The 24523-nt window shown below is 25.5% G+C and overlaps 1 protein-coding gene across 1 annotated transcript in view; it reads right to left on the reverse strand.

Annotated features, from left to right (window-relative positions):
• LOC134827456 (VWFA and cache domain-containing protein CG16868) overlaps positions 1–24523 on the reverse strand; it is a 38279-nt gene that overhangs the window by 4896 nt on the left and 8860 nt on the right. Inside the window, exons 2-5 of the mRNA XM_063840092.1 lie at positions 13796–14565; positions 3629–3729; positions 2417–3217; positions 231–752 (exon numbers count right to left, since the gene is read on the reverse strand). Of these exons, the coding sequence (XP_063696162.1) occupies positions 231–752; positions 2417–3217; positions 3629–3729; positions 13796–14565 (2194 nt within the window). The remainder of the gene's footprint in view (positions 1–230; positions 753–2416; positions 3218–3628; positions 3730–13795; positions 14566–24523) is intronic.

The raw sequence follows: 24523 nt of genomic DNA on the forward strand, positions 1-24523 counted from the left end.
ACATTTTAAAATTTTGTCCCAATGCACATTTTAAAATTTTGTCCCAATGCACATTCTGAAATTATTTGAACTAATTTTCATGTCTCTCGGATTTTTTAGCTTGCGAAACATGATTTTTTATAATGTTCATTCGTTCGTTCCAAAAACATTATTAAAAAAAGCAGCACAGCAGCAGAGATAAAATAACACACATGTCATGTAAAAAAAAAGAGAAAACGAAGAAAACATACCGAAAGTAGCCAACTGTTTAATATATCTGCACATCGACTTGGGCTGAAGTGGCGGCAACAAATCCAATCTGTGATACAATAAATCGTGTAAGCCATTATCTGCGTGATCAACACTGTATTTTTCAATTTTCCCCAAGAGAACGGGCTTCTCAGTCGTTGTCGTGAACGAAACGATACAAATGACGTAGAAATCCGCAACGCGCTGCCATGTGTACTTGTAAGTTTTGTTGCCGCCAATTGTTTCGACGCCATTCGCGCGTTGCAGCATCTTCTTCCTGACACCCGCAAAGCCCTCAACGTTCTCCAAATACACAATGTCGATGGGAAATAATTCTTCGCGCGTCATAATGGGCCGCGGAAATGATGGATGCGCCAACGTTTTGCCATTAATGTCGATCAAAAAGGCGTACGAATCGTTGTAACTCGTGTAATAGGTGATGTCTTCCGCTAAATCGCCCAAATATAAGTCTATGCCAAAGACGCCGACGTTACCGCATGCACGTGTGTTGGGAATAATCATATCTGAATTGTTGAAAAGGAACAAAAGAGAAAGAAAAAAGAAATTACATGAAATTAATTTAATGAGCACGAACTTTTTTTTTCTGTCGACAACAAAAGAAAAGTTTTTTTGTGTTTTCTGATGTAAGAAGTGTAGCGAAAATGAGCAAAATAACGACGAGAAACAGTTTTCTACTAATTTTTACTCAATTTGTCACACCTCTTTACATTAAAATGACGAAAAAAACTTCTGTCGAGTGGAAATTTTTAGTTTTTTTTTAAAGAGATATTTAAATTTTAAGGCCGAAACAAAAATTTAAAATGTTTTCGATTTCATAGATATTTTGAACATTAACATTGAATATTGAACAGAATAGAAAAGAAGAATTTTCTATAGAATTTAAAAAAAAATATAATATTTTTTTACAAAAAATTTCAAAAATTAATTTAATTTCATTAAAATTAAATTATTAACTTTTTATGTAAGATATTATAATTTATAAGCCCAAAACTTAAATCTCAGAGTAATTAACACATTCACCATTAATTAAAGTTTTTTTAGTTTCTAATTCTTTGATATTTAAATAAGCGAAATATTTTATATTTTAAATTTAAATTTAAATTTTATTTAATTAAATAAAATATTAATTTTTTTTTCTTCGACTTTTGGTAATTTTTTATTCTAAAAATTGAAAAAATAATTTTTAGGAGATTTTAAAGTGATTTTAACAAAATTGTCGATTTTCATGAAATTATTTCCCAATTTTTAATGAAGTTTTAACCAAAAATTCAAGTTATATTTTTATTTTGAAAATTTTCAATAGAAAATGGTTTTAAATTAATTAAAATATGAAATTTTAAAATATTATTTTTTGAAGAAAATTTTTAATCGAAATTTTATAATTTTTTTTTAACAAATTAGCAATTATTGCATACTTTTCAAAAAATTAATTATTTCATATTTTTTGAAAAAAAAAATAAAATAAAAAAAAAGATTAAAAAATTAAATAAAAAAATTAATTTAAAAAAAATAAAATTAATTTAATAAATTAAATAAAAAGAAAATTTGAATTATTTGAAAATTTTTTCAAAAAATATTAAAATTTTTAATTTTTTTTAATGTTTTTTTTAAATATAATATAATTAAGTTTTTAAAAAGTATGAAATATTTAGCTAATTTATCGTAAAATTTTTATAAATTTCGAAATTTTTAGTAAAATTGCAATTAAAATTTTTATTTGAAAAATAAAAATGAATTTCTTGCGATTTCACTGAATTAAATATCTCTGCTTAAAATTTCTCAAAAAATTAAATTGAAAACATTTTTAATTATTATCTTCGCCTTAATGTAACAGCTGCTGCTGCTCTCTTCGCATTTCCTATATTTAAGCAAAAATATCTTTGCTTTTCATCTAATTGGTATTCTAATCGTTCTCTAATAATCTTTACGGACATGATTGGATTTAATAATGGGATTCAATTAATTTTATCTCGAGCCATTTCCCACCCATTTCCTCATTTCGTCGCCTTTCGCTACGAAGAGTTAACTGCAGATTGGATTGCCAGACAAGAAGAACGTGAACCAAATTATTTTTTTTTTAATGAAAATCTGCGAGATAAGAATTTCCCGACAACTACGCGAAAATCCGTTATTAGATTAGATGGCAATAAAAATATTTTTAGCTTACCTTTGCTGTAGGCATCGACAATCGGCGAATGTATCATCAAATTCTGATCTATGGAGTAATTTTTCTCGTAATATTCCGTGAAAATCTGCAAACTTATCGCATTGGCATCCGCGGGATCGGTGAGTGAATATAATTTTCCTTCGATTTTTTTCTGTGCCAGCTTTGGCGGTACTTCGATCCCGTATTTTGTGTAATTTTGTGAGATGACGTCGCTCAAGAACTGCTTTTCGTACATGATGCGCTTCTCGTCAATTATCACGGCACATGTGTTGATGACCACGGGAAATGGGATATTTGCCTGGCCTTTGGCAATTGTATTCATGACGGTGCGTGCTTCGGTCAGGGGAAACAGCAAGCCACGCGTCACGTACAAAAACGTGATTGGCAATTCTTTTGGAGCTCGTGTCGTCGTCGTTGTTTGTCCCACATCATTAACGTCATTTTTTTCGTACAATTGTTTCAGCAACGCGAACGCATATTTAAAGCCGAGCGGATGATTTGTCGCTTCTTGCGTTTGATTTAAACTCTCGATAAAATCAATAATTCGCTTTTTTGTGGTACGTGTCGCGGCATAAACTCGCAGTCGTAACGCGTCGTCGTTTTCTGTTGCATTGTTGGTTTTAGCGGCGTCGTCATTTACACTGCTCGTCGTTTGGGTGCTGTTGCTATCGCTGGCAATATTTGAGTTATTTGATGTGTATTGTTTGGCAACCTCCTCATTTTTAAACAATAAAATTTTATTTGAGACAGCAATTATGCCAATTTTGTCATGTGAACTCAAGAGTTGCACGATATTTTTGACTGTTTTTTTTTTCGAGTGTGCGTCATGTCCAAAATACACACACACACACACACATGTCGAAAAATGACAGAAATTCGTTTTTTTTTCGTTTCGTAGAAAATGATGATAATTTATTATCCAGGCACGTAGAACATTGTGTGTTTATGCACGAGAGATACGGAGATGAAAAAGCAGGAAACGAGAAAAAAAGATAAAAAATAAACTCAATTTATTTACATGTAGACACGTATTATTATTAGATTAACTTGCAATTATTTTAACTGTTATTTTTCATGTGCGATGAAAAAAAATTCAATTTGCACAATTTATTTTGTGGAAAACCGGATGAAATGGTGCATGTTGAATTTTTTTTCATTATTATTAAAAATTCATTTTATTTTTTTTTTATTCGGGAACAAAAAAAAACTTACCGAGTGATTTTGTTAATTTAATTTGATCCGTGCTGAGAGAATTTCCATGATCAATCAATAAAAGTACGTGTTTATTCTTAATGGGCGATATGTATAAAGATCTGCAATAGAAAAAAAATAAACATTTATTATTTTTTTTATTACAAATTGAGGAAAAACAGATGAAATTTGGCGAATTTGGCGCTGTGAATAATGATGAAAAGTGATAAATGGCTGTTAAATACATAAATTTATTTATTTGGCTTAAAAAACACCTGACGCCTCCATCGACTTTTTTAAAAATCTCGTTACACCCAATTCACACAACATTTATCATTCGTAAGGTCAAGAAGAGATTTTTGCTTAATTTCCTCTCTCTTATTTATTATTTAATCTCTCGAGGAAAGCAAGCGGCTTGCAGACAAGAGGATAAAAAAAAGAAGAAAAGGAAAAAAAGTGACGTTGATTAATTACCCAAAGAAATCACTGACGAGACCAAGCGAGGCGGAAGGTGACAAGTAAGTGGTGATTATTTGCGTAGGGAGTAAATAACGACTTCGTTACGAGAAAAATGCCAAGCAACACCGCAATGAAAAATGGTTTTTCGAGGAACTCACGAGGAATTGGAAGTTTGTGAGATGTTAAGCACTGCAATGCGGTATGGAGGTTTTTATTGTTTGGGTTTTTGTAAATGGAACAAGATTTGTTTTGTTAATGCGATTTATTTTGCTAATGAGAAAATTTAACTCAAGATGTTTTGTTATGGATTTTTGTCTAAAAAAATTTCTTTGAGATTTTTAAAGCAAAATTAAAGAATTAAATTTTGAAATATTAGAAAATATTAATTTTAAATTTATTTTAAATAAATTATTATACAGTTTAAATAAATTAAAAGAATAAATTTTTAAATAAATAAATAAATTGAAAAAAATAATTTAATTTGATGAAATTAAATAAATAAAAAAATTAATTAATTAAATAAAATTTATTTTTTTGATTTTTTTTAAATTTAATTTTTTTTTATTTTATTTATTTTTGTTTTTATTTTATTTTTTTTTTTTTTTTTGTTAAAAATAATCTTCAATAGTTTTTTTTATTCTTTAACAGTTCAAAAATTTTTAAATAAATTAAATTCAAATTTAAGAATAAGACACTTATATTTTGAATTTTCAACAAAATGTTAGAAAAATTCTTGTATATAATTTAAATTTATTTAAATTATTTTTTTTTTATATTTATATTTTTAATTTTTTTTAATTATTTTTTATTTTTTTTTTTAATTTTTTAAATTTAATTTTTAATAATATTTTTTAAACTTTCAATTAAATTTTAATTAAATTAAATTAATTAATTAAAAATTTTGATCCAAAACAAATAAAAATGCTTTTGAAGCAAAAAATTCTTTATGCTTTTCAAAACTAAAAAAATGATTAAAAAAAATCATCAAATTTTATTTATTTTTATTGAATTTATTTTTTTATATTTATAATTTTTAATTATTTTATTTATTTATTATTTTTTTTTTATTTTTCAGATTCAAAAAAAAATCTTCAATTGACTTCACAAATTCCAGTTTGAAAGACAATCGACATCCACAAATTGCAATTTAAATCCTCGCATAAAAGAAAACCACTTCAAAAACAATAAACTGCCGTCATTCACACAAGATATCATCCATGTGGCCTCTAAATTTATTGCTCTATCTCTCTAAACTAAACAAGAAAAATGGAAATGCCGCAATGAAAAACTGCGATATAAATCAGTTGGACGCAGCAAAAAAGTAATATATTCCTGAATAAATAAAAAAAAAACTAATAATAAATCGCTTTTGTATGAAAAATAAACTAATGGAGGCGTCAGCTTATTCATTAAATGTGCGACACTCTCGCAACAGCAGAACGACACATAACAGCAACACATTATCATTCATTTCCATCTCGAGTCAACACTTAAACCACTTTAAATAATTCCTGTGCTGCGTACGAAGGAATTCTGCTAAAGTGAATAAATGAATATGAGATTATTGTCGGTCTCTACGCCAAAAACGACTCGGAGAAGGCGGAGAAGCGTACAACTTTGATCCTGTTATAAACGACAAAGTCATGAAATACATTAATCAAGATCAAAGGCAGACACTGTTTCCACACATGTTTTATGTATGATGCTGCGCTACGTCACTCTTTTATCACTCAAAACGCATGGCAAGACAATGGGACGGGAAAACAAAAAGTCGGTGACCCAGTTTGTGCAAAAGTACAACCATAATGCAAACAATCACACTTTGCCACATCACAAACACGAGCGTCATCGCAGGCAATATTTAAGCAACATACGGCATTCACTGCCGCTTTTCATGCCATGTCGCAACCGTAAGAACAATGTGAAAGTCCTCTACATCAAACAATGAACTTTTATCATTTTTGTGTGATTATAACTGACACACACACACACAGCGGATGATGCCATTATAATGAATAAAAAAATTATTCACACATTAAAAACTTCATGCATTAATTCATTTTCTATACAGAATTTTTAAGGTAAGAACAATTTTTTAAAATGTTTCATTTTAATTACGAGCTAAAAATATATTAAAAATTTTTGTTTTTTAAATATTCTCACAATTTTTCATTTTATAATTAAATTTTTAATAACTTAATTTTGAGAAAAGTTTTTTTTTCATTTTTCTTAAAATTAATTATTTTTTTTTTATGAAATTATTTATCTTTATGAAAATTTTTTAAAATAATTTTTATCGTCAAAAAATATTAAAATTTTTATTAATTGAGCAAATAAAAAAATCTTTTTGTGAAATCAAGTATCACATAAAAATAATTTTTTAACAAATAAAAAATGACTTTTGGGCAAATTTTGGTTTTTAAAATAAAATTTGTTTTTTTAGAAATATTTTTTATATTTTTAAATTATTATTTTATACTTTGATAAAAATTTTCAAAAAATATGAAAATTAGTTTTAATTTAATTTTTCAATAATTTAAACATGTTTAGGTCTAAATTTAATTTAATTTAATTTTATTAATTCGATTTTTATTAAAAATAGTTAAAAATAAATCAACAACTTGAATTTTTAAAATGCTTTAAAATTTAATATGCACAATTTTTTTCTTTTATGATTTATTAATAAAAATTTTAGGTACTTTAAAAAATTTTTTTTTATGAATTTTAATTTTAATTAATTTTTAAAAGAAATTTTTTTTTTTAAATAAAATAAAATAAAAATATTATCCTTGTTTTAATAATTTCCATAAATTTTCTAAAAAATCTAAAAATATATATTATTTTGATTAATTAAATATTTAATTATTTTAGTAAATAAAATTTTGGCTTTTCTATAATTTATATCAATTTTTAAGGAAAAATTTAAAAGTTCTTAATTAAAAAAATAATCGAGAAAATAATTTAAAAAAATTTAAAATTTTACTAATTTTTTTTTACTAATTTATATTTATTTATTTATTTTTTTTAACTATTTATTTATTTAATTATGAATTTTTTTATTTAAATAATTTAAATTTAATTTTTTTCAGAATTATTAATTTTCTCGTATTTCTCATTAAAAAAATTAATGAAGGTAAAAAATGAAACATTTTAAAAAATTTGACATGCCTCGTCATAAAAATAATAGCAAGGCAGTAGTTTTTAGTAGCGATGCAAGCACATCCTCTGACTCTGGCACATCTATTATACTGCCAGCGGCAATGCACTCTCTCTCGATGCACTCACATATTGTGCATGGTTATTTTTTGTACTTTTCGGAATATTTATTAAGGCATTAAGATAATGATCAACATCGTGTCGTGTGTCGTATGCACGAAATTTATGCACAGAAAAAATTTTCACCGAAAAAAGGAACAAAAACGCTGTGTGTGTAAAGTCCATGAATAAATAAAATGGCATTAAAAACGTAATAAAAAGTAACAAATTATCGGAATATTCACGAAAAATGTGCGAAGAAGCAGCAGTCGAGAGACACAAATAGATTGCAAATAATAACAATAATTTATATTTAGATATTGACGGGGTGATTCCCATTACATTACATTATCACACGTCGAAATATGTTCCATATTTATCTCTTTTTCGGTTTCGTGTGTGCAATACACAATTTATCGGCGTATCTCCTATTAAATTGGCAAAATAGTACATAAATATTATTATGATTATTGGTACCATCCTACAACGTAACACCTAACTACTTTGCAAAAATATGGAAATGTACGCGTTGTTGTTGTTATTTGTTCCACACACACCTCTAATAACATTTGTCTACTACTAATGTTCCTTGTTGTTAGTTGTGTGTTCGGGCAAATTTGTGTGCGCTCGGTATTTTATTGCTATCAGTCGTGTTTGTAAGGCTGCGAGTGTCTGTGTGCAGAGTAAATATAACATATGACAGGAATACAGACATATATGGAGCAGAGACAGATAAAGCATGAATAATAATTTTTTAGGCAGGAATAACGGGACTCGGAATTTATTGCAAAATTATTCGGGATTTTTTTATGGGAGAAAATCGGGTCAGTTATTGGCTTTTTATGGGGTTGAGTTTCCGTTTTTTCTCTCGTTTTTAGGAAGATTGATTGTTATTAAAGGAAGATTTACAATGAATTATTGATGAACGAGTCAGCAGTTGTTTTTCATGGGATAAGTTCCCTTTTTTTCTTATCACTTTTTTATTGAGGTTGTAAAGGAAATTTGTTTGTGGAAGAAATTTTATTGGGTTCAATCGAAAATTTAACAGTTTTTTCGAAGATTGTTTCATTTTTTATTGAATTTAATTTAAAAATTTATTTGAAATGAAGAAATGAAAAAAAAATTAAGAAAAATTTTAAGAAAATTTTGAAAATTTAACTAAATTAAATTAAATTAAATTGTTTTTATGGGAAAAAAAATTAAAATTAATTTGAAAAAATCAATTAAAAAAATTAATTAAAAGTAACATTAATTTTTTTTGTTTTTTAAAAATAAATATGTGGTACTCAAAATAAAAAAATATTTCAAAATTCTTAATAAATTAACGAAGAAAAATTTATTATTAAAATTTTAACTATTTTAGTTCTTTTTTAAAAAAATAAAGATTTTCAAAAAATTAAATTAATTAAATTAAAACTAAACTATACAAATTTTTTAAAAATAAATTTAATAAAATATTAATAAAAAAAATAATTAAAAGATTAAAAATTTACATTATTTTAAAAAAAATATATATGCCTTAAAATTTTATTTTATTGAAATTAAAAAAAAATAAAAATAAAAATAAAGTAAAAATATGAAGTTTTGAAAATAGGTAGGTTAACATTTCACAAAAAATGTTGAAAATTCGAAAAAAAATAAAAAAAAAATATTGACATAAAAATTATTTTTGTAATAAACATTTAACTTAAAAAATTCAAGAAATAAAAAAAAAAAATCAGAAAAAAAAATACAAATTCTTGATGTTCAAGGTTGATAATAATAATTTCAAGACTTAATAAAAAAGCTAAAAAATTGTAGAAAATTAAAAATAAGTGCACAAGTGCTTAAAAAATTAATCCCCAAAAATATTTCTTTCACCCGCAGAAGAGCTTCTGACGGAAATTAACGTTCTTTCTTTCAAACAACTGACGCGGAAGTAAAAGCCATTAAACTTAACTGCTGCTAATTTAGATAAAAATCTGATTTAAATAGCGCTTTCTTTCTTTCTTTTTTTTTCTTTTTTCACGTTGAAAAAAAAAACGCAAAAAAATTATGTCCCTTCACATTGTTTGCCTTTCTCGTCATCTTTAAATTAAAATCTAATTAGCAATTTTCTCCCTGACCTTTTCTTTTTTTTTTTGCTTTTCCCCCAATCCAGACAAAAACAAACTGCTTAAACTTTTGCCATGAAAATGATTTAAATTCATTAATTTTCACGCAAAGACCGTTATTATCATCTCTATTTTGCTCCTAATCCGTTTTGTAAACGATCTCGCGACTCGTGTAAAAATATTAATGAAGACATCCTAATCCGAATTTCTCTCTCTATCTCGTTTCTTAAGTAAAAGTTAACGGAAAGTACTAAAAATTAATGAAGCATAGCGAGAAGAGGAAAGAAAAAAACATCAAAAATTATTAGATCTCGCTGTTCCTGTTTAACCGTTACACATGTAGAGGTACGGAATGTGTGTTTAAACTAGCAGCCAATACAAACAAGTACAAATATATTATATTGTGATAAATGGAAATCGACCTATTTCTAAGCAAAAAGTATCAAGAAAATGAATGAATAAATACAATGAACGTTAAAAGTTATAGGCCATATCTAATGGCACTTTGATGTATCAACTCGGTCTCTGCTTGGCGTTATCTATGCCAGCCAAAACATTTTGTCTGTGTTGTAAAAAAAAAACACAAGCTGCACGAGAGAGTGAGAGACATATTGGACACAAACACGATAAAATTGATAAAAAATTGTTCGCGATAATGACTTTGTCATGTCTCTTCTTCACATACTTTTTTTTTCCACACTTGCCGTCATATCGCCTCGAACAAACAGCCATACGTGAAGCTTGACTTCATCAAAGCGCAATGTCGGGGCGATTCTTTGATGAAGTGGTGATAATAATAATCATGATAAGTACATTTCTGTCTAATTAGAGTGTTTTGTCGTTGCCTTTGCATGTGTTTGTCCCGATAATGATCTTGTTCGAGATTTGTTTTTTTTTCTATTTTCAGTTCGTCAAGGTACTAATTGGAGACTCATTAGTGCTTGACATCATTTCGCAATTTTTTATGTTTTTTATAAATTTTATAGTTTTATTTTTGTTTGAATTTTATCTTGTAAAGCAAATTTTTTCAGACATAACCGCATTTTTTGTATGAAATGTGGTAAGAAATGGAGACGTCTTATTTTTAATTAAATTTAAAAAAAAATCGAAAAAATTAAAAAATTTCAGACATAACCGCATTTTTTCTATGAAATGTGGTAAGAAAATGGAGACGACTGGTTTTTAATTAAAATATTCCTTAAAAATTTAAAATTTTTAAACAACCGCATTTTTTTCTTTGAAATGCGGTAATAAATGCAAAATTTACAGACATAACCGCATTTTTTCTATGAAATGTGGTAAAAATGGAGACGCCTGTTTTTAAATAAATTTTTAAAATAATTCAAATAAATTTTTAAAAAATCAGGCATAACCGCATATTTTCTATGAAATGTGGTAAAAATGGAGACGCCTTGTTTTTAATTAAAATATTCATAAATAATTAAAAATTTTCAGACATAACCGCATTTTTTCTATGAAATGCGGTAATAAATGGAGACGACAAGTTCTTTATTCCGAACACGAAGAAAGGATAATCCATTACTGAAAATCAACAACTTTACACTTCAAATCATCCATCCTTTAATCAGAATGTCAATACTTGTTAAGGGAACATAAAATGCTCGACCCTTTCAAGAAAGTAACGAGGCAGGTAGGTAAATATAAATCAAAAATTTACCATCATTGATTAATCATTTTAAAGCACAACGTCACTTTCTTTGCCTTTTCCGTACCTTTCTTGGGCAAACATTGTGCTTCTTTGCCAGTCTATTATTTCCTCGTATTTCAGGACAGCCAACGTTGTAAGGTAAAAGCATTTTCTATTCATCTCCTGTCGTTTTCTTATTATATTATCCTCCTCTGGCTACAAAATATCCAGAATAGCAGCAATGAGGATAATACCGAGCGAGAAAAAAAACTACACTTTGCACAAGTGCTGCTTGCTTACTGAATGGAACATTTTGTGTTAACTTAATTTTAGCAAAATACACAGAGCCATCGCACGTAAATGTCTTGGGACATCGTCGTCGTTGTCGTGCCATTTTCCTAAATAATGGGAGAAAAATAAAGGAAATCACAGACAATAGACAGGTGATGCCTATTTTGCAAGCAGCATCGAACGCCATTCAGTTTTGAATAACAAAAAATCGGTGTGATGAGAAAATTCGTTGAAAATTTTATGAGAAAGTGAATATTAAAGAAGATAGACGGAGAACGCTGTTGATTGTTGACATTATTTAGCACGCGAGTGATTTTTTTTTATGCTGCTATCGTTTCATGCTTTACAACGAGAAGGAGGAGGGAGGACGACGATGAACCGAATCGACTCGATTATTATCGGAGTTGTCAAATGGAGGAACAATTGATTGATTGATTGAGCGTAAAGTGACGATTGAATAAAATTGAGGCTATGAATATCATTTGATTTGCTCCAGTTTATGGCTTGATGAATTTTTGATTTGATTTTTTTTTTCGATTTGGAGAAGCAAAGTTCATCGTTCACACAATGTTGTCACGATGTCATGTCGGAAAATGAGTTTTTGATCTATTAATGTCGATTTGACGTCAATTTTTTTTTGTCGATTCCAAATTCCAAATTGTTAAGCGCCTCAATTTTTTTCACTCGAATTGTGATAAAAGACACCGCTATCTAATTACACATTTTTCTTATCATCATCAAGTGAGACTCCAACAGGTATAAATAAAAAAAAATACCCAAAATAAACAAACGACACTTCACACAAAAAGCAATTATGATAATAATAAAATGCTACAAACTAGATAAGCAACACATCATATTCATTCACTCACTCAAAACAACAAATTTCATGATAATATGACGCCGTTGAAATTGTGAAAAATTTGTGTTTCGCATACAATTTTCTTTTTAGCAAAAAAAAAAAAAAAAATGCAGGTTATAAAAATTATAACAAAATTTTTCATGATGCAAAAAATAAATATTTTTTAACAATTTATTTTTTCTAATTTCTCATGTTTTAATAAAATAGTTTTCAATTAAAATAAAATTTTATTTAAATTTTTCAATAAATAAATTTATTTTTTAAAAATAAAAATAAAAAATTTATAAATTTTTTTCTAATTTTTACTTTCATATTTTAATAAAATAAAGTTTTCAATTAAATTGAAATTTTAGCTTTTAAAAATTAAAGGAAATTTAATTTTATTTGTAATAAAAAAAAAGTTACAATTAATTTTGTAAAAAAAAAAATAATTAATAGGATCGAGGCAAGTTTGCAGAACGCGCCGGGCATGTAGTAAAATTAATAATTTTCGGGATTTTCTTTATGGATGTGTTAGCTACATTAGTTTACTTTATTTTGGCGCAATATTTGATCGATTATGACCATCAGTAAAATTCAATTTATTTTTAAAAATTTAAATTTTAATTTAATAATTTTAAAAATAAAAATTATTTAAAAAAATAAAATTATTTATGCAAAATTATTAAATAAATAAATTAAATTATTAACTATTAATTTATTTAAAAATTACTTTAATTTTTATTATTAATGAAAATTAATTTTTAAATTTAATATTTTCTTACAAATTCAAGTTTCCATTACGAGCTTTTAAATTAATTAATTATTTTTAAAGGAAATTTAATTTTATTTGTAATTTATTACAATTAATTTTTCGAGCAAATCTTTGTATCAGATAGCTAAAAAAAAATAATTAAAAATTTAATTATTATTTCTTATTGAATTTTATAAAATTACCAAATTTTAAATACGAATAAAAATGAGATTTTAGTTTAAAAATTTTTTTTAATTTTTATTTTTTTTTATGCTAAATAAAGTATTTTAATTTTCAAAAATAACAATTTTTTATATCATTACTAATTTAGGCACTAAAAAGCGAAAAACAAAAAAAAATAGGATTTTTTTTTAATTTTTAAAATTTCTCTATGAATTTTAAACATAAATTAAATTTTTATGATTGAAAAAAAATTTTTATTTTAATTTTTTTTTTAATTAAATTTTTTAATTTTGAATCCGGATAAAAATGAGATTTAAATATTTTTAAAAGAATGAATTTAAAAAAATGTTTAATAATTAAAAATTTCTTAAATTTAAATTAAAATCAGTAAAATTTCTTTGGTTAAGCTAAAAAAACAAATATAATTTAAAGAATAGTTTTATTTATTTTTTTATTATTATTATTTTTTTTTGTTAAGAAATTTATTAAAGGATTATTTTTTTTAGATTTTTTGTATTAAAATAATTGTTTTCCATGAATTTAATTCTACAACTCAGATAATTTTTGTTAGCGAAACACGAATTTTTCACAACGCAAAATACGAGGAACAACAAAAAAAGAGAAGAATAATTAAATAAAATAATACGCGGAAAAAAATACTTACCGCAAGTGTGTATCGTCAAAATAATATTGGCACTTGTTATCAGTCAATTGATCATATTTCGATAAAAAATAATGTTGTTTCACATTCAACATGTTGATAATTGGAAGTTGTTGTCGTCTTCGTTGCGGATACACGGCGGCACCGCCACTCATCTCCGCATTAAAACGCTTGATTAAAAAATGATGCAATTTATTATTCAGCACATTCTTTTCGTCCTCGTCGCCATCGCCATCGTCGTCGTCCTCATCATCATCCTCCTCCGGATTAACGTTATTATTCCGCGTCATTATCTTGCCTTGATTTAATATAACGCCGCCATCGATGCCGTTTTTATTATTATTATAATGGCTCGTGGTCATAGAACCACTTGTTAAATTTAGATAATTGAGAATATCCATTTTGTGATTAGCATTTAAATTGTTGTTGTTGTTTGCGAAAGTCGTTGTTTGTGCCGATGTTAATGGATCAAATAATATTGGATTGCTTTTTGCCAGCACTTGACTATTTCCATCATATTGTTGCTGCGACTGCCATCCACTCAGCATGTTGTTGCTGCTGCTGCTGCTTGCGGGGCACGGTGTAACGAACGTATTGAATTTATTACAAGAATTTCGTGTTATTTTCGGAGCTTCCGTTTCAATGAAATTGCATACATCATTGATGATGTTTGATGCTTTTTTCAGCTTTGCATTCAGCTTTTTTGACATTTTGTTTACAATTTCGACGTCATTCCGTGCGACTGCCGAAAACTCCATCGAATCATAAATATCCTGCAAGCAAACAGAAAAAAAAACGAAAATATTATTAAATATATTTTATGTTTGCGACTCGTTCGCCTTGTACACACACCAAATATTTGTTATTTAATTTTGTGTACGAAAGTGTTCGGCACAATTTTTGAGATCACCTGTGTGTGCTCGAGAGGACACTATAAAATATATTTTTTAATTAAATGGAAAATATGTCATCATTGAATCGAGAAATTTGCATTAAAATTATTTAAATTTTACCAAAAAAAAAACCAAAAGAGACAGGAACATCTATCGCCACTTTTCGAGTCTCGGGGGAATTATTTTATCGCGGAAATGGTCATGAGCTCATTTTACGTGCGAAGAAATTTCAACCCAGTCACGAAAACGAACTAAAAGTTTACTTTGAGAGGCGAAAGTTACTTTAATCGTTTGCGTTTTAATTAGATTTGTCCTCGTTATATTTATGTTAGAACTTAGTTTAATGCGATGGAGACGCCACGTCGTTGCGTGACAGTTTATGCAAATAATGGTTCTTTTATTACGCATGAGAATTTCTCATAAACCACGAAAAAGTGAACAGTTAGTTTTATGTGTGAGTTTTACGAGGAAGGAAGGTCATAAGGTTTTTTTTAGGAAATTCGAACAACACGCACGATATTGGCGGAATTTTTCAAAGGGATTTTTGTGTGCTCAATTAAAATTCATAGAATTATTAGGTTTTATTTATGAAATTGGTTTTATATTTTTTTTTTTGAAAACATAAAATTTTATTTTTGAAAAATTTAAAATTTTTATTTAATTTTTTTTTATTAAAAAAAATCAATTTTTATTTTATTTTTTTTTTTAAATCTGATGCTTTATGAAAATTTTTTTCCATGAAAAATTTCTTTAAGCTTAAAAGAGCTAAAAAATATATATTTTTTAATCATAATAATAATATTTTTGTTTTGAATAGTTTTAAAACACGCATATTTTTTAGTAAATTTTGTTAGCATATGCTTTAGAGAATTTTTTGATAATTTTTAAAAGCGCTAAATTTGTGTTAAATTAAGTCAAAATAATAACATCGGTCCAAAAATAAAAAAAATTAACATTCGTAAAATTTTAAAATTTGTTAAGAATTCAAAATTTAAAATTTTTTATTTTTTCCCATGTTTTAAATTTTTATTTTAAAAAATTTCTTTAATTTATGAAGAAATATTCACAACTGTAATTTTTTTTTTTAATTTTTGTAGACTTTTTGAGCAAATGTAGAAATATTTATAAAAATTTTAAATATTTTTAATAATATTTTATTTTATTTAAAAATTATTTTCTTTTAATCTTTCGAATTTTTTATTTTTTAAATATTTTTTTTTAGTTTTGTGAATTTTTGGGCAGGTTTTTTTCTCAATATTTAAAAAAAAATATTTTTTTATTTTTCAAAAATTATTTTATCAATTTTTATGACAAAAAATTTTTTTTTGAAATTTATCAATTTTTAATATTTTTTTTAAAATATTATTTTGTCAAAAATTCAATAATTTTAATTTTTTTCTAATTTTTTCAGACACAAAAATCAAGTCTCGCCTATGAAACAGAGCTCAATGACGCATGTCACTCAGTAAATCCTGCCAGAAACCTTGTCCTATATGTGCAAAAAACGCAAACGACAAGTCCATCATTCCAAAACAAAAACACACAAATGCCACATACAACTAAACATCACAACGAAAATCCACTGTCATACTTTTTAATAAATCCCTGTCACACAAATTCTGCTTTTGTTTTCGTACTCAACGTCAATATTTTGCACAACACACGTCGCAACAATATGCCACACATTTACTTGATGCAATCAAAACAATAACATGTCAAAAATCGATATGGAAATGTGTGAGTAGCAAAACAAAAGCAATGTCACGAAAACACTTCGTTGTTGCAAAATTTCTATTATTTTATTTTTTTTAGAATTTCTCATGGAATTTTGTCCTGAAATATTAAAAAACGGAACAAAAAATGTTTTTTGATATAAAATTGTCAGTTTTGGAACAACAAAGAATTTGAGTTGTCGAGAAATTTATGGGCCTGTCTCATAACTCATCGAATATAAATAACTAGCTAGCAATCCAGTCAAACAGAAAGACACATTGAATGATGAATGAAACACACCAGCAGAAGCAGCAGCAGCATTTTAAATGGAAAATCAAATAAATTATATTTTATTTGCTATTTCAAGCGCAATTTATGTTGATTTAATATTGTGATACTATGTAGTGGCGTTGCGTCGAAAGTGTGACAGCATGCTGCGAATATAAACACTCAACTATCATTTTAATGATTTAAAGGGTGAGTGAAAAAGATTGTTACAACTTACGAAAAAAAAGTCTCGAAAAATGTCAGAAAAAGGGCAAAAAACGAAGAAAAAGTTTAGAGAATGATGACTGTAATTATTTTTATTTATAGACATTGACGTCCATGCAAGAATTTTTCGAGACAAAAAAAGGATGGAAATCAGTGAAAAAAAAAACTTTTTTTATTATTATCACTGTCGGTCGATGTCTCTTCTTTCCCTTTCTCTCCGTGTCTTGGTCGTCGTCGTTCGCCTGTCTGTTGGCATTTTTTTCTTCTGTAAACTGGTCGTCTGCTCGTGGCTTGGAAGTTAAAATAATAAATGAAAAGAATTATGACTACTGCATAAGGTTTTTGTGTATTTCTTTCTTTTTTGTTTGTTTTATTGTTTTAGACTTTTCCCCCCTCCCCGCTTTTCTATGGCAGATAGCCTTTTTGCTACAAACATACGGAAGCCATTCTCATTGAATCAAATGATCTTTTTTTGTGTGTTGTGTGTAAATATTACAAAAGAAGTCATAATAATATAATAATAATACGATATGGGGGTTCATGGAAAAATTAAGTTAAACTTTTTTTTTGTTGTCTTCAATTCTGTGCTGATGAGACACGACATTGCCATTAGGCACACTCGCATACCAAATGATGTATATGTGAGCGACGGAACCCGTAAAGAATCCACAATAAAAAACTAAAAAAAAGTTTGACATAAAAAGGGTATCCGATTTCCGTTTTTTTTTTATTTGCTGTAGGCTGTTTCAAGTTTTTGTGCAGTTTTTGTTCCATGGTTTATTTTTAAATGTAAAAAAAATGAAGGGTGAGAAAATATTTAAAGTTAAGAATATTGTTAGGTTTATTTATATTTTTTTAACTAATAAATTATAAAAATTTTGTTTAAAAAATTTAAAAAGAAATAATTTTTTATCGATCTGAATTAATTTTTTTTCTTACAAAAATAAAAAAAATAATTAAATAGAAAATTTACAGAAAATTTTAATTTTTTTAAGAATTTCAAAAAATTTAACCTTACAAATGAAAATATTTTCAATTTAAGAAGCAGAAAAAAATTATGAAACAATGAAATTTTCTTAATTTTTTATAAATGGATTAAAAAATTTAATACAAATTAGGTAAATTTAAAAAAATTATTTCATTTATTCAACCAAAAATAATTTAAAATTATTAAATGTAATAAAAAAATATTTTCTATTTTTACAATAAAAAATAAGGAAATTTAGTACGAAAAAATTAATAAATTTTATAAAAAAAATTATTTTTAAATCTCAAAATATTTGAGTTTAAAAAACCAAAAAATTAACAGTGAATTTTTTTTTGTAAATTTTAATAAAAATAATTTAAAAAATTAATAAAATTTAAAAATTCATTTTTTATTGTAGCTTTTTTAATAAAAAATAATTTTTTGATGAATTTAATGAAAATAATATTTTTTTTATTTTTAAAAATAATTGTAATTCAGTTCATTCAGTTAAAATATTTAAAAATTTTAAAATTTTTAATTTTTTATACAAATTTTATTAATGTTTCAAAATAAAATTAATTAAATTAAAACACAGTTAATTAAAAATTAATTTTAAAACAAAAATAATTTAATAAAATAAATTTAATACAAATAAACATTTTTATTAAATAAATTAAATAATTAAAAATTATTTTAAAAAAATTAATTATAAATTCATTTATTCATAAAATTAAAAACATTAATTTTGAATTTAATTTCATTGAAAGTTAAATTATTTTTTTTTTCTTTAAAAAAGTTAAAAATAATTTTTATTTCTTAAATTGTTTCTTGCTTTAATTTTTCATTAAATTTTATGAAAAAAATTAATAAATATTTAAAAATCAAATTAACTCTAAGCTATGAAAAAGCTAATCAAATATTAAAAACATCAACTTGAAACCGCCTCAAATCCCTTCAAAAAAGTTATATACGACTTCTAAAAACATTTCTTTTATTATGTTATTATTGCTTGTCTCCTTTGTTGTCGCACACACACACTTCCATACATAATCCAAATTATTCATGCAAATTCAATTTTCAAGTTCCCTTCTGTTTTTTTGTTCACTTGGTGTATTTTTTTGCCTTCATGTCAATTACAGTTGTTGTATTACATTTCCTTCGCTTTTTTTATTCGTTGTCGCTCGAATCCGTGAATTACAGCAAAAAACGAGCAGTGAGACACAAAAAGTTTCGTCTTCCAAGTTCTTTCTTCATCTCCCTTTTCTTCCCATTTTCCGTGCGCCTCACAAGCAAGTGTAAGCAAGATGTAACATTTTTACGAAATTGATGTATTGACGTATTGATTGTAAAAGTTTTTATCTGCTGAACAATAAGAAATGCAATATTCTTCGTCGTTTTAGTTTTCCACGCGGCATTTTCTGGATGAAAAATGGGCAAAATTGTCTGTTCTGAGGAATAAAATCGACAGAAAATCGGGTTACGATAGTTAAGAGTGACTTTTGCTATCAATTTTTAGTGATTCAGACAGACATTTTTCTTCGTTCAGATGAATTTCTGTCTGTCAAGACACTTATGGATGTTCACAACGAGCAAAAAAAAACGTTTCCAGAAATAAAATGCTGGAGTTGCAGAAAAAAAGTTTGTTTTACTACCATCTTTCTTAGCATGATTATTATTGTTATAGACATTCTTCCCTACTTTTTTCCATTTTTTTTTCTTCTTCTATCCTTTCTCGAGTGGCAATATCTGGAGCACAAAAAGACAACGAATAAATCCATTTCAATTTTATGAATAATTGCTTTTAGTAGTCTCTTGTGTGTCGCTGTGCGAAATGTTCGCATTACTTCTGCTTGATTGCCTGCACCAGCAGCCATTAGCGAGGTACACACACTTAAAAAGGGGGTTTCGGAAATTAATTAAAATATTAATGAGCGACGCGTTTTAGCTGTAATTACATCTTATTTAATTATTCATTCTAATGACGTGTGTGTGTGTGGGAGTGTGAGACAACACGATCATTTATGCTTGATTGGGTAATTATGTCAAGATAGTCTCGTTAACTGAAGATGTCTTCGTCGTCGTCGTCGTCGTTTTGAGAGTCATTAAAATATGTAGAGCGCTCGTGTCGAATACTATAAAATTACTTCGATTTGAGTGGATCCTGACGTGGATAAGGAAAATATTTTTATAAGGATATTAGAAGAAAGAAAGAGAAAAACCAGACGTTTCCATTTCTAATCTGATTAAAATTTAATACTTTTCTAAAGAATTAAAAATAAAAAGTTTATTGGAATTTTTTTCGTAAGATTTTTTAATTTTTTTTTTATGAAAATATAAAAAAAAAATTAAGTTTTTGCACGAAATCTATGTATTTTTTGTTAAAAAATTAAAATATTCAAAAATTTGCAAAGTTTTTTTTATTAAAAAGATCCTTTTATATTTTTTTAATGATTATTTTCTAACATTGAAAATATATAAAATGATTAAAAATATTTTTTTTATTAAATTTTAAAAAAATATTTTTGATCATAAAACAAATTAAAAAAAATTATTTAAGTTAATTTGTTAAAAAGTTGCCTATCATTTTAATTTAAATAATTTTTTTTTTGAGAAAAAAAATTGAAACTTATGAAAATAAAATGATGGTTAATAACAAAAAATTAATTTTCATTTTCAATATTTTTTGTAATAAAATATAAAAATAAATTAAATATTACTAAAAATGCTAAAAATCCCATGAAAGCATTAAAAAAATTATCCACTAACTGAGGATTTTCTATTAAAAAAATTTTAAAATTGTTAAAAAATAATTTTTTACTAAAATTTTTATTAACTAATTAAATTAAATCCCATTTTAACTTTTTTAATGACTTGAAAAGAAATATTTATTTACTTTGAAAACTAAAAATTAAAAAATTATTATATTTTTAAAAATACCTTCAATAAAAACTGGTCTACCATGTATTAAAAAAACTTGAAATCGCTATCTACCATGAGCTAAACCCTTTACGTGAATAAATAAAATTTGATTCAAAATTTTTTTTCGATTTTTTTTTAAAAAAGAAAAATTTGAAAGCATTAAAAAACTTTAAATTTTTTCAAAAAAAAATCTTTATTTTGAAATTTAGATACTAATTAAATTAAAAAAAAAAAATTTTCAAAAATAAAAATGAAAAAAAAAAAATCCTTACTCTTTATCATGATTTTTAATTTTAATATAAAAATTCTCGACTTCTTTAAAGGAAAATTTGAAATGTTGTCATGACAAAAAGTGATTTTTGAAATTTGAGACAAAAAATTTAATGTTCAAAGATAAAAAAATCCTTAACATTACGGTAGATAGCACCTCGACCCTAAATAAAAATTCATTGAAAATATCAAGAATTTTCAAAAGCTAAAAATTTTCTTTTATTTTTTTTTTTTTTTTTTTTTTTTTTGTTATTGACATATTTTAAAGCTCTTGATCCACAAACAGATCCTCAAAAGTCCTCATTCTCATGACAAAAAAAAATAAGTCAAGGCTTAGAATCATCAAAAATCGCATAAAAACGTTAAAATAACACTACAAGAGAAACATTTGTAAGCCGCAAGAAAAACACAAACATAAGCCCCAACAATGGATTCATTGGATTAAAGCTCTCCTCCGAGAGAGAGACCATATTTCAAGTCAACCACTTGAAGGGAATTAGCAAAACAATAAAACACAAAAAGCTTTTTCTTTCTTTCTTCTTTTTTTTCCAAGAGAGCGAAAGAAAGAGATCCACTTGACTAACTTTTCTCGTTGTCGTTCCTCGCAAAACAAATTTTTACTATCATTAAATGAATGTTGAGAAAGTTTTTCCTCCTTTTTCGTTGTTTCGTAACGATTACGATGAGAAACACATTAAACCGAGAAGACGAAAAGGCAGAAAAAAACGTAAGATAAATTAAAAACAAATAGAGGCATCGTGCCATAAAGGGATGTTTGTGACAAAATAATATCCTAAGTTAACAAATTGAATGTTTTTTCCGCACAGCATCGAGATAAGGAGAAACTTTTCCGTGTGTGAAGTGTGGGTTTTAACGCCGCAATGCCACCAACGGCGACTAAATACCGAACAGTGAGCGACAATGCAGGTAGCTTGCCAACAAAATGGATTACTGCATGTGAAGGATTTAAGCGAAAACTAGGTAAATTGTTCGATTATTTTATTTCTCGTCGCTCGCTTTAAGAAACACTTATCAAGGTCCCACATGCTGTCACGGAACGACTTAAAATAGCTCCGTTGATATATCGCTCGACATAAATCTTCCTTACGGGGTACCAGATTTAGATTTGTTATCACCTAAATGCACGACAAAGCAGGAAATTCCATAAGCATATAAATTTTCATAACTCGAAACACATTCCCTGACAGACAATTTAAAGAGTCACATGATTAATATTACTCTCTCTTTTGAGCCGCATGCAAATCCAGACGCAAAATTTTTAAAAAAGAATAAAAATGAAAAATGTTTTTCTCGCACATGAGAAATGTGTGTGATATAAAATTCTATTCGTATATCCTTAGACGTATCATTATGAATTGATAAAATAAAAGAAAATTCCTCTTAAGCCAAGACGGCTTTTCAACGAAACATTTTCCGCACTTTAGTAGCTCATTTTTTTAACGCGTTTTAAAAAAGAAAAAAAAATGTTTTTCTTATTTTTTGATGTATTTTCTTTATAATAAATAAAAAAATAAATTAAAAAATAAATAAAAAAAATATTAAAAAAAAATAAAAATTAAAAAAAATTTATTTAAAAAATAATAATTTCATAAAAATTTAAGGAATTATAAAAAAATATTATTTTGATTTTTAATTATTTTTTTTAAATTTAATTTTCACGCATTTCATAAAATTTTATTTTAATTAATTATTTATTTTTGTTAATTTTATTATTTTTAATTTTTTATATTTTTTAATATTTATTTCATAAGGATAGAGAAATTTTTTCTGATTTTCGATTTATATCGATTTTACTAATTATTTTACGTTTATTCTTTTTTATATTTTTATTTTAATTTTTTTATAACTATTTAATTTATTTAAATAAAATTTTATTTTAATTAATTATTTATTTTTGTTAATTTTATTATTTTTAATTTTTTATATTTTTTAATATTTAATATTTCATAAAAATTTAAAAATATACAAATAAAAAATTTTAACCTTTTAATAATTTTTTTAAATATTTTAATTTAATTTTTAATTATATTTTATTTTTTATTTAATTTTTAAAAACAATATTTTTTGAAGTATTATTTTTAATAATTAAAAAAAAAATAAAATTAATTTTAAGAGCTTTTTATTAAAATTATTTTTAAAAAATACGCTTAAGTCAACTTTAAACAATAAAATTTTTCATTTCTTGTTAAGTTAGTTTAAAATGTGGCACGATAAAAATTAATGTATTCACTTATATTTGCTTGAAAAAAAAACTCTCTTCCTCTCCTTTTCACTCTACATCGAAATGTGTGTGTGCCATAATTTGAGACATTCGCATCGCCAAAACGAAGTCTGTTTTTCTTGTTCGTCGATATGCTTTCTTTGCAGACTGTAAAATTAAATTTTTCCGAGGATCCTCCCATCCATTCACCACAAAAATTGTATTTTATGAAATTTTTTTCGAACATTATTTAATATTCTACTTGAGTTTGAGAGTATCATTCTATACGTGACTTTACTTCCGTTAAACTTTTTCCTTTCATCAGATGATTATGTGCGTTTTCCGTCATACACACACACAGAAAAAAAAGTTTTTTACTTTTTTTGCATTTATTTATTTATCTTCTTTTTTTAGCGATGCGTAAAGGAAGGTAAATAAATGTTTTTGCCACTTTTTTGCTGCTGTCTTCGTCTATGCGACGCGTATGTCATCCACGGTTAGTTAGTTGACTGATGTTTCTGCTCAAAATAATTTACTCAACAGGGATTTATTTATTTTTTTTTCGTTTTTTGCTTGGACTGTTTGTTTAGTACGTTTAAGTAAGTAAGAACGAAGCAAAGTTTAGTTCAATCAGAAGTTTTAATGAGTTGTCGTTTTTTTGCTGCTCTTGAGCAAATAGAGGAGTTTTTAACTGAAATTGATGGGAAATGAATCATCATTTATTGCAAATGAAGGAAAATCATTTTCCGAAGAGGAAGAAAACATTTTTCATACTTCAATATAAAGTAAAAGGCACTCGACTTAAGAGGCTCTTGAATAAAATTGCTAAATAAGTTGTATGTTGTGAAAAAATTTTTGTCGCCCAATTTTTTTATGCTTCATAAAATTTAAAAATATTTTGAGTTTTTAGGAATAAAATTAATAATAAAAATTTTTAAAAGTAATTTTAAGAGTTTTTAAAAAATTTAAAATTAATTTTAAAAAATTAAAAAAATAAAAATGATTTAATGATTTTTTTAAATTTTTTACGACAATTTTTAATTTAATACAAAATTAATTATTTAGTTAGTTTAAACAAATAATAATTATTAATTTATAATTATTTTAATTTTTTTTTAAATTTAACTTTTTTTTTTAAATTTTTAAAAATAAAAATTATAAATAATTTGATAATTATTTTGATATTTATTTTTTTGAAAAAGTGTAATTAAAATTTTAATTAAGTTAAATAATTTTACTTTCAAATTAAATTAAAA

The sequence above is a fragment of the Culicoides brevitarsis genome, chromosome 1 (genome assembly GCF_036172545.1).
Source record: "Culicoides brevitarsis isolate CSIRO-B50_1 chromosome 1, AGI_CSIRO_Cbre_v1, whole genome shotgun sequence".
NCBI classification, from domain to species: domain Eukaryota; kingdom Metazoa; phylum Arthropoda; class Insecta; order Diptera; family Ceratopogonidae; genus Culicoides; species Culicoides brevitarsis.